Here is an 11,701-nt window from a genome sequence, read left to right on the forward strand (position 1 = left end):
TAATATAACTACTAAACGGAACAACCACACTAACTACTAACTACTTACTAACTAACTACTATACTATATATATATATATATATATATTAAATATATATATATATATATATATATATATATATATATATATATATATATATATATATATATATATATATATATATATATATATATATACACTACATACTATATATATATATATATATATATATATATATATATATATATATATATCCATACAATGACACTTCACGGCATCATATAATTCAACGATCATTTGTGTGCACACATACCGAGTGTTGAATATCGAGAACCAGGATTACGGTACCATTGTCGAATCTGTAAATGACCTGTGATTCGAAGCTATCCCATGGGCAATTGACGAGTTGAGTATCTCTGACATTCAGCAGAGGCTCTATAGAAGCGATGTCTGCATCGACGAGAAGGCTAGGTGCGGCCAGCGTGACTGCAGCGATGATGGCTAGGGGTCTAGTAGGCGACATTTTCAGACTTGACCACTGCCTCGACGGTTCGAGTCAGTCAGTTTTCACCTCGATGGTTCGAGTCAGTCAATTTTCAACGAAATTAGTACGAATTGCCAAGTGAATGTTGGTTGTCACACTAAGTTGGAAGTATTGAGGGGTCGATTATTGTACTACCACAAAACTTCCGCACTTGTACAAGATATCTTGTTTCAAGCGAGAAAAGTGTGACTGTCTTAAAAATATCTGCCCCTTATATAATCTCAGTGCAGTCAATTTTAGTCATACATGAGCAACCAACTGCAACGGGCAATGCACGGATATTCTTGAAGTCTTAAGCTCTGCTGCCGTTCATTTTCCCTCTTTTATTACTTAGCACACTGTGGTGGCAGACAACGTTTTTGAAGCGACAATACTTTGCTACATACTCTTGCACGCCCATGGCCATATCGAGTGTACGTGGGAGTGTACCGGAATGTTCAGATCAAATTCTTAATGATGTTCAGTATTTTCGTTCATTGTATTTGGGTCCTGTCCAGGTCTCATAGTTTTCTGGTTATCTAGGTTTGTTAGCTCACTATCGATAATAATCACGTTCATTTTCTTCCTGACGCTCTAGGAGTCGAGTATGCTCAATTCGTTGCCAGTAAAGTAACATTAAAAACTCAACCATCCACCTACAGTGCGCTGTGTAGACGGAGCATATCTGTAGAGACTCTATACTACTCAGTATAGAGGATTATGATTCTCGATGCAAATATTTTCGTTTCACAAGACACAACCCGCCCAGAGAGATCGCATAATAACGAGAGTGAAATGTCAAGAGAGTAGAGACCCCAGCGAGAATCGTGTAGGCTTATCCAGTCACAGGACACTCCTGCTTCCACCCACACAAGAGTTAGTATTTTATAACAACAGTAACAGTTAACACTGTGACTGGAGTCACTGGACACTCCTGCCTCCACCTACCCAAGAGTTAGAGTAGTGAAGAATCCATACTCCTACACTCCAGTCTCCACTCCCCACTCCTGACTCCACACTTGACACTTGACACTTCACACTGCCACAGTTCCCTCCCCATTCAAATCGGCAATCTACGTCTCCGAAACAAACTTACTTTGCATCAGAAATTCAGAACTTCGGAATGCACGATTTATTGATGTTTTTTTTTCGTGTCTTTTTTTTTTCCTTTTTGTTTTTGTTTTGTGAGGGGGCGGGGTTGTTGTTGTTGTTGTTGTTTGGTTTTGTTTTTGAATGTTTTATGTATTTACTCATAGCCTTCTTGATAGGCGAGCCAGAAATCAGACTGATCAAAAATATCGCACCGGCAAACCGGCGTACCGGCGGTGGCGCACCATAAACCCGCCACCAAGTTACACACCCCGGGCCCGGAGCTGGGACTCGCCTTGCACTGGGGTTCGAAAATAGAAATATAAAAACCAGACCAGAAAATTTATAGAGTGGATTTTCGATTTTTGAAGCCACTTTGTGTCTAATAATCAGAAGGCTATGATTTTGCCCTAAATTTTGTCAAACCGTCGTAGATTCTTGGTTTGGAAATACATAAAAATCAAATTCAACTTCGTTCAACACGACTGGATTCGGGATTTTGCAAAACTTATTTTCATTTTGTACTACCAGTGGGTACTGGGCCGCTGGCAAACAATGGACCAGATAGTCCACTCACTGACCACTGTTGACAGTCCAGACGACTCACGACATTGACAAGAGTCCAGAGTCCAGAGTCCAGACTACACCAAACTCCAGAGTCACCAGTGACCACTGACGGTCTGACCAGACTGCTAGTGTTAACTAGAGTGCTGGACTTTGCTCTTCATATTTGTATTGTTTTGTTTTAGCAAACCAAGATGAAGAACGCAATCGAGATCCGGAATTTCAGGATCTCAATCTTGAATATGTATTTATTCTATTATCTGTCTGATAGTCTGTGATACTGTGATACATAAAGTGTAGTGTATTTAGAAATAGAGAGTATAGTTTTTTGAAAACAAAAGTAAAATACTCGACGATCGAAATCCAGTACACCGTCGATAATGGATAACTATGAAGTAAACATAGTCGGAACAATAACAATAACCGCGGTGTGAGAAACTTTTACACTCTTTTAGAGAAGTAAACAGTACACCGTTTCTGCTGACTCAAAAAAAATCCAAGAGTTGAAATACATTGTACTGTACCGGAATGAAGGGGAGAGACATCGTCAATGTGACATTACGTTGTGAACGGTAATACAAGTCTTCTCCCAGGCCACTCCAAAAAACAATAGTTTAAAAGCACGGGATATCACATACATTAAACCACTTCCATACTGAGTGACAAGTAAAAGTATTGGAGTTTATTTTCCCCTACACAGATCACTCTAAGAGGTGCATATACATTTAAACTTATTCTAGGCTCTACGAGTTTGCTGTTAGCACAAAAATATAGGGGAGGTGTCCAGAAGCGTCGCTCAATTCACCACAGGATGGCGACTTCCAAACAGAATTCCCTTGTGGCTGTGGGACTGATTTTGTCCTTAGCAGTGCAGCTCACGGGTGCTCAACATGCATGTGCACATCGTCCAGAGTATGAAATGCTGACAGGGGCAGGTGAGGGTCTGAAAATCAAAATCAATGTCAAGGAAATGCGCGAACATCTTCTGCGTTTAACGCTTCCCAATGAGCCGGCGTACAACGAAGCTATGTACGGGGCCTATCTATATGAGGAGATCGGCTGTGGAATGCGTCAGGCTGAACATGGTTGCGGACTGGCGGCACTAGGTGGTGAAAGCAAGTTCTGGGATGAGATTAGTGAGGAATATCGTATTTCGCAAAATGTTCGAGATCCAGACTTCTTAAAGTCGATTGAATCACGCACAAAAACAAATGCTATTGGTGAAGTACAAGATACTATACTTGCTCCCGGAATGGCCGCTGCGGATGCTCAGGCCGCTTGGGTATGGGGCTGGAATACTAATAACACTGACCGGCTCGATCAAGAGAAGTATGTACTATTCATTGTGATTCAATTACTTTAATCAATTCAAAGCCAGACTGTGCAAGGTACCCTGTGCAAGATACCCTGTGCAAGGTGCCCTGGATATTTACTGTGTTACGTGTGATTGAAATTCACACGACAATCAGTGTTGCGGGTGAATGTTTTGTGAATTCATCACATTGGGTATGATACACCACTTGATCGACTAGCTCATCGAGTAGCGACTACACTCTCAGTGATTTAGCCTGTCACCATTACTTGGCCAGTTATGTTTATGGTCAATCACAGCTATTTATCAAGTGTCTCTTTACGCCACCCTAACATTTATACGCATGATTTTCAGTGACACACATTTGCCTTGAAAAATTTAAGCAATTGGCTGATGTTTTTTTTTTAGTTCTTCACTTACAAGCGACTACTATGTCTTGTGCGTTTTTAGTTCTGTTGGCGTGCTGGGAATTTCTTCAAGTATGTGTATAAAAATTCACTAAGTGCACGATTTCAATGTACTTTCATTCCAATTCAGATGGTGGCATCACGGCTGTCCCGATCTATGTGTTGATATGAGTCTCGAGTGGGAAAAGTACGATTCCAACACATTGCAAAAGGAATTCGGACTCCGGCGAGTTGGTCATACAGTGTCGAATGCTGGTCATAACTCAGTCTCCCACGGCGTGAAGCAAGCCAATACAATTGCCTACCCAAGTGACAGGAATGCCTCAAAAACTTCGAAAGTACCTGGCGTAGTCAACCATCCCTATATTGAAGACGACAGTTTCTCCAGAAACACATCCTCGAGCGCTACCAATGTAATATCCTATACCACTGGTGATTCGTCACGTCTTTTCACGATCGTAGACGCCGTCACCGGCGAAGAGTTGGCCGCGTCATATATGGAGGCAGCTACACAGCAGTGGTTTTTGGAGCTACCTATCTACGAGCCAAGTGATGAAGTTACTGAAAGTTGGAGGGAGGACTTACTCATAACATCCCGACGCGACCTACATAATTATGGACCGTATCAATCCAAGATAGCCAATTTGCTCAAATATGACTACAACGATTATTACGAGCTAACCAACGACGGCTTCATGTTCCGCTTTTACGAGACGGCCAATCACACTAAGCCATTTGTTCCAAGTGCCGACTTCTACATCGTTCCTGGTGGTACACAGAGGCCTGCACACACCGGCCAAGTATATTCATTCGACAATTGGAATCGTTATCAAGACCACGCGTTTTACAATGTTCAGGGAGGGCTGTTCAAGAAAACTGATGCCGAAGGTGACAGTTTCAACCTCATAGCCAAGTACGTCGACCATCGTGACGGGGTGTGCGATTTTAGTGATTTTGTAGAGATTATACCCGAGCCTCTAAACAATGACGAAGTTGTCATCGTTCCAACACATCGTGGCAAGGACATTGGATTGTCGGCTGTTCTTGATCGCAGCGATGAGCAGGATGGGTTGATATACGAGGTGACCCGTACAACAGAGATACCCGCCAACAGTGCGGGAACACTTCTGCTCGACAACGTGAACGTGGGCGGTCTCTTAGGTGATACTAATGCAGTTGTCTCGGATCTGGGTAACTTTCCAAATATCACTATCAGCGTCAGCCAACCAAAGGTTCGCATGAGTGTCAGTGAGGTAACAGATATCGATGGGGCGGACAACATAATAGTGTTGTCAGAACAGATTCGCCTGCACGAGATCAGCAATCCCAGTGTATACCAGGAAAATGATGATGGTTCGAATCACACCGCCTTCCCGCTATGGGACACCTGGGCGTGGATGACGCCGATGAATGCCATCACCCGTGCCGAGGCCGAAGCTATGGATCTGACCGTGAATCAAGCCTTACTCAATACTATGCCGGGATTTAACTACACTTCATGGGTAGTGAATACAAACTCGAAGCTATACCAGCAGGACCTTAGTCTTGAAGAGCGCGTGAATCTCGCGGAATTGGACATCAACTACATCAGGGAACTTACACTTGCCCAGCGAGAGGAACGGTTCTCATTGGCAGCGTATGCCAGGGGAGACGACCCCGAGACTATCATTATTTGGTGGGGTATCGATACTGAGCGTAATCTCAATGTGGTGCCTACCTACTCCAAAATGGCGAATAAGAATAGTGCCACATCCGGTTACTTCCTCTACTACCCCAATATGAGTGAGTTGAATCCACTTGTGTGCGACAAGGGCGCAACTCGCGGCAGTGAATTCGCCCCGTACATGGAGACTCATCACTATGTTGCCAAACATTCTGGTGACTGGTACAAGACTTATAAGGTCGATACGAACGCACCAACAACAGTAACCGCTACACTGACTGTAACAATGGATTACCCGCCATCGGCCGAGCACCCCGAGGGCCACAAGACTGTGTCCACGTTCGAAAACTTTGCCATGGATGGGGACAGTATTGACTTTGTTGACTCCGCAGCGAAGCTGACAATTAAAAAGACGGGCAGTGCAGCATTCTCTGTGGCCGAGCTGGTCGGCCATTCTGCAATGCAGGGCTTAGCTGAATTTGGTGTTCTTCGCCACGGCAACTATAAAGGAGATTTTGGCGATGACTACAAATGGAACGTTTTGACCCCTGCACTCGGTGACATCCATCAAAACTGTGGAGGCGTGGCATACGACAACACTCTATTGATTGATTGCGATGAAGCTCAATCGCAGTGCTACGAGAACAATCCTGGATACCTACGTCAAAGACTCGCTCAATCGGCGCCGTTTAATGCGACTTTGTTAATTGGCGATGTTGTCGATGCAGATGGCAACACTATGCACAGAATCCGATTTGTTGAAGATGGGTCTGCTCTCGAGCTCTATCCTAAAGCCGATCCACTCACATTCACAAACGCTTACCAACTGGCAATCACCTTTCCAGGCTTCAGTATCCAGGATGAGCAGGGGCAGGTTGGCTTGCAATCTGATATGGGTTTTGATGTGGCAGTGACAGTCATTCCTGCCACCGACGGGTCTACTGTTTCAGGATTTCTCACTTTTGCAAACGACAATGCTGACGGCAAATCTTGGGGACCATTCGATATCAGCCTCATGTGCAGTATTACTAACGCCCAGACAGGTGCGATTAGCGAGCCCGTAGAGATCCATACCGTTGAAGGTGTCATGGTAGCACCGAATAGCCAAAAATCGAGCACACTCGATTTCAGTCTGATTTCGAGTGGCATGGCATCTTTGGTCGGGGACACCATGATGTGCAAAGTAGTTCAATCCATCGAAAGCGAGATTGGCGATGCGGACTCCAAGATTTCTACCACAATCTCAAGTGTCAGCGTGCCACTCTTTGTTTATCAGGATGACTCTATGACAGAACCTGAGTTGCTTTTCAACGAACCGTGCCTCAACAGTCAGTTAACTGCTAGCGATACCGGCACACAAGTGGCGTGGGAGCACGAGGGAAAAGTGTATTGGGATGATTTTGGCGATAACAGATTGACATGGGGCAAAGTAATTGTAACCACTACCACAGATACGCCTCATGAGTTCTCTTACACTGCTCGGTGCGGTCACGTTGGGCCAATGCCGTACCGCTTCACAATGCACGAACAAAAAGATAGACCGAGTAACTTTAACTTTTTGTGGTTCCATGACGAGTATGCACCGGCACCAACCTTTGTCAATGGTATTGGAACGAAAGAGGTAAACCCCATCGATGGCCGCATGCATGTGGTGAAGGAAGTCGCTCCTATATGCAAAGAAATCAAAGCACTCAACGGAACTGCCGGTACTAACCATTGTGTTTGGAGTATCCACCGCGGGGCTTTTGAAAGTGAAAAAGGACTGTGGCATCACAACGGCCAGCAGCAGGATGAGTGTCTGGTCACAATCCTGGAGAAGGTGGGCAAGTGCTGGGTTCCAATTAGCACCTTCTCGGACCTCTCCGGCAAGGAGGAGCCCGAGACGACTAATGTAGAGGTCGAGGTTGCATTCAACGTCAAGGATCAGTTCAATGACATTCGCGAGCAGACTGTCCAGTCGTTCTCAATGACCTTGGACGGGTCTTTCAATGAGTTTGATGCGTGCGTCGATCCGGCGACCCTGGCAGCTGGTCCCCTATGCCCAGCCTCTCAGCAGTGTGTCAGTCTACCCGGTGGCAGCCATCAGTGCGTGTGCTCTATCGCTACGATGCAAGCCAACCCGACGACAGGCGCTTGTGAATGTCCTGAAGGCAAGCAGCGCGGTGACGATGACTACTGCTACGACGTGATCGAGTGCCCCAAGGGAGAACGCGTCGTACTAGACGTTGCCACAATGTCGTCCGAATGTGTTGCGTGTGATGAGGGTTGTCTCGAGTGTGATGCCAGCAACAACTGCCTGGAAACTGTCCCAGTACCATGCGACGCAAACTGTGCGACTTGCGACTCTACTGGGGTATGTACTAAGCTGGCTCCGGAGGCATGTCCCTTTGGTTGCGACGAGTGCACCTTGGATGGTATCACCTGTACCAAGCGCACAAGGGGTTACTACGTTAACCAGGATTTCGAATTTGAGTGCAGAAACGACGGTACAACTGCGGCCGAATATCTCAAATGTAAATTCCAATCAGACATTTCGGTATTCAACAAGGGCTCCGACAAGAAGTTGTGCTCGGAGAAGTTTGGTGCCGATTGCACGCATTGCAACTACAAGTTCTGCATGGAGCGCCGGGGAGAGAATTTTGTCGACTTCCCAAGTTTGGATCACTACCAGACTGGGTACTTCCTTGAGATATTTCCCGAGAGAAGCAACGACATCGGCTCCTCCAGTACTGACCTCTGCTATGGAGACAATTACATATATGCACAAGATGCCCCGGAATTTAACATCAAGGGTGTGGTATCATGGCAAGCAGCTTGCGATGGTAAAAATATAACTAACAGAGCGTTCGAAACTGTGCTGCAGGACTACCGCTCGCTACCAGGAACAACAAGGCGCAAAACTCAGAAAGTCGGACTCGTCTACAGTGTCGTTGGTGAGATAGGTCAAGGGGCAATTATCGTTACGAATCTGGAAGATATTGATCTCGCCAGAGATTGGATAAAGATGACCAGCGAAACCGGCACGTGGGTACCTTTATTGATGAACAACAACACGTATACGTGCGACGAGCTGATAGGCCCTGGCTGTGCGCAGTGCAGAACAGGTTATAAAGCGTGGGAGGAATACAACTTTCCATACTACGAATGCTCCGAGTGGAACGAAGGAGTCCAGCCCTACCAACGTAGCCAGGCTGAACATATCGAGTATGACCACTATCTCGCTCCCACTCATCCGTTGAAGGAAGCTACATACTGGGTGGAACGATTAGCTCTTGAAAACTCTTATCAGTGTGCCGAACTATTCCGTGACGCCGATAATATATATAGGTACACAGACAAAGTAACGCCTCGGGCGGCCGCACTGGGTGCAAAAAATACGGATCCCTTCCGTGAGCAGGGACCGTATGATCAATGGCTCATGTACGAGGGCTGCAACAAATGCGACAGAAAATCCCGAACGTGTACCGAATGGAAGTGCCCCTTCAGGAGTCAGAAGGTATTGAACTACACTGCAGATAGACGCAAATCGCAGTTCGCGGAACACAGGGATTACTACGAGGAACTCATCAAGTGGGGCACTGACCCTGTACTTAGCGATCCATCTCTAGAACTGGACCAGATCGACTATGACAGATTTGAGAAGCAGTTCAGTTCATGCGAGTGCAATGTCGCCGACGGATACGCGGTTATCGACTACATTGAAGAATTCTTCCTCGGTACGGGCATACAAAGAACCTGGGGTAATCTCGGCACTGCTCACCAGGAATGGAATAATTGGGGTTATTGGGGCGGATATTCTCTACAAATGGAGTGGTACTACTCAGACATAGACTATGCAGCGATGGCTTCCCGTATGTGCCGAGGTAAGTCAATCTCGCTTCTGTAAACAAGAGTACTACAGCACACCTATCGAATATATGCGAATATATGCAATAGGGGAAAAACGGATATCTACAAACGGCATTAGTGTTGACAATTATTTACATTATGTATTTCGTAGTGAGGAAGTGGTGACTTGTCTATAGTCCTGTTTGACGGTAACGATAGACCCGACTGCACTTACACGTGTCTGCCGATATTGAATTGTCTTGGGAGGATGTGATATCAAATGTATTCATTCTCGCATCATAAACATCTCACCTCACCACAAAATCCTACAGCCAATGTGCTTCGCACAGTACACCCTGATACTGCTGTGGCAACCATGAGCAGCTACACCGCGTCGGGGTCGACTCTGAACGGTAATGCCAGTATGGCCTTCAAGGGCGCAGTAGGTCTCAAGGACATCGGAGACGAGGTCCACGGTCCTATCAACATTCCTATCGATACCTGCGCTAAAACTGGCGTGATCAGTAATGTGGCGACCGCCACTGACGGAGAGCTCAATCCCTGGTGGAAGGTGGAGCTGCCTGAAGCGTACAACATCTATGCGGTAGGACAGTGTGAAAGCGATTGTTCATGCCTACATATTCTGCACATCCTTATGTATGAGCGTTTCTCGATTGTTCATGCCTACATATTCTGCACACCCGATGGGCCTTTCTCACCGACACTGTGAGTCTGTCACGGTACCATACCCCTTCAGTAGTTCTATTCTCCTTCAGTAGTTTCTGTACCACACCTGTTCACTAACACCAGTTCACTAACACAACACCATTCTCTCTTACTCCCCATTCTAATTTACTGATCGGGTAGGTGCGAATTTTCAACCAAGATTCTGACAATTTAGATGCCATGAACAATGTGACCATCACCATCTCCAACTCCACGACCGGCGAAATCACACACGATTGCGTACCCTACAAGAACTACAGGGAAATAAAGTACGAGTCCGCTAGCCCATTGTGGGCACCGACCGATGGTTACTTTGCTCCCCCATTGCCGGATTCGTACAAATACAACAAGATGGCGAAAACAGGAGCAGTGCCTGTCGACGACGGTCTAGACGCAATGAACTTCAACCAAAGTCGGTACTATTTCAGTGAAGAAACCGAGACGTACAAGGAGAAGAACATTGGGCCTGGGTGGAACATCAAAGATAAGTATGTGAACCTTAAGCGGCCGGATCACTTTAAGGGACGTCGCGGAGTCATCGATACAGAAACGCACAAGGACAGCTTCAACCCAAGCATCAAGGCCTTCTGCTGGCCGCGATGGCCGCTAGACTACACTAAGGCGTGGGGAGTACAAAGAAGCATATACAATGCAGCCAAGGGCAATGTGATCACGGTTACACAGCACAACGAGGCCCGTGACAGGGCCACTGCCGATCCCGAGGAGTATCGTATCACGCTCTGCGACGTGGGCGTCTACACGTGGGACGATGACAAGGTGGTCTACGACGACGACGGAGAAGCCGAACCACTCAATGTGCCCGTACCAGGCTATAACTACAACTGGCAGTAATTCCTGGGTATGACGGGTGCGCTCAGCTCCGGCTGACAGCTTTTCCTCACAGTCGACAGAAGCATGTCGTCATATACAACGGTATTTGGCTTGCAGATGCAGTGTGTATTGTCACGTTGGTATGTTACCCGGTCAGTCACAGAGGCAACTGCAAAGGACTCGACACTTCTGAATTAAAGTATACCACAAAGTTTGAGTTAAATTGTTCAGTCACATTTTCAAAGTATACCACAAAGTTTGAGTTAAATTGTTCAGTCACATTTTCTGTCGTGCTTTGTCACAGCAATTTATATCGTCCAAGGTCCACAACGCAGCAAGTTAAAAAAAACTACATTTAGTTCACTTTTAACATATACACTGCCACTTCAATGTCTTGTTCAGTATCAATAATTAAATGTTGCTCAGTATCCATAATTATATGTCTTGTTCAGTATCAATAATTTATAGTATCCATAATTATATGTCTTGTTCAGTATCAATAATTATATGTCTTGTTCAGTATCAATAATTTATACACTACTTCAGTTGAGTAGAGCATGATCATCTCGCTTCCACTTTGATATTGCGGTGCGTCCCTTTCAAGGATACTAAATGTATACATATATGAATATGTATATGTATATATATATATATATATATAATATAATATAATATATATATATATATATATATATATATATATATATATATATATATATATATATATATATATATATATATATATATATATATATAATATATATATATATATATATAT

General features: G+C 45.1%; 2 protein-coding genes across 2 annotated transcripts in view; one reads left to right on the forward strand and one right to left on the reverse strand.

Annotated features, from left to right (window-relative positions):
- The window catches only part of SARC_04118 (hypothetical protein), a gene marked incomplete at its 5' end in the record, with an annotated part of 6,267 nt that extends 5,764 nt beyond the window's left edge, over window positions 1-503 (reverse strand). The window contains one exon of the mRNA XM_014302045.1: window positions 294-503. Coding sequence (XP_014157520.1) covers window positions 294-503 — 210 coding nt within the window. The remainder of the gene's footprint in view (window positions 1-293) is intronic.
- A 2,464-nt stretch (window positions 504-2,967) lies between these two features.
- Window positions 2,968-10,944, forward strand: SARC_04119 (hypothetical protein; the record flags this gene model as incomplete). Its single annotated transcript, XM_014302046.1, has 4 exons — window positions 2,968-3,485; window positions 4,006-9,401; window positions 9,699-9,970; window positions 10,234-10,944. The coding sequence occupies 4 exons, from the start codon at window positions 2,968-2,970 to the stop codon at window positions 10,942-10,944; spliced, it is 6,897 nt and encodes a 2,298-aa protein (XP_014157521.1).
- Between the last annotated feature and the right edge of the window lie 757 nt (window positions 10,945-11,701).

The sequence above is a fragment of the Sphaeroforma arctica genome, assembly GCF_001186125.1.
Source record: "Sphaeroforma arctica JP610 unplaced genomic scaffold supercont1.223, whole genome shotgun sequence".
Lineage (NCBI taxonomy): Eukaryota > Ichthyosporea > Ichthyophonida > Sphaeroforma > Sphaeroforma arctica.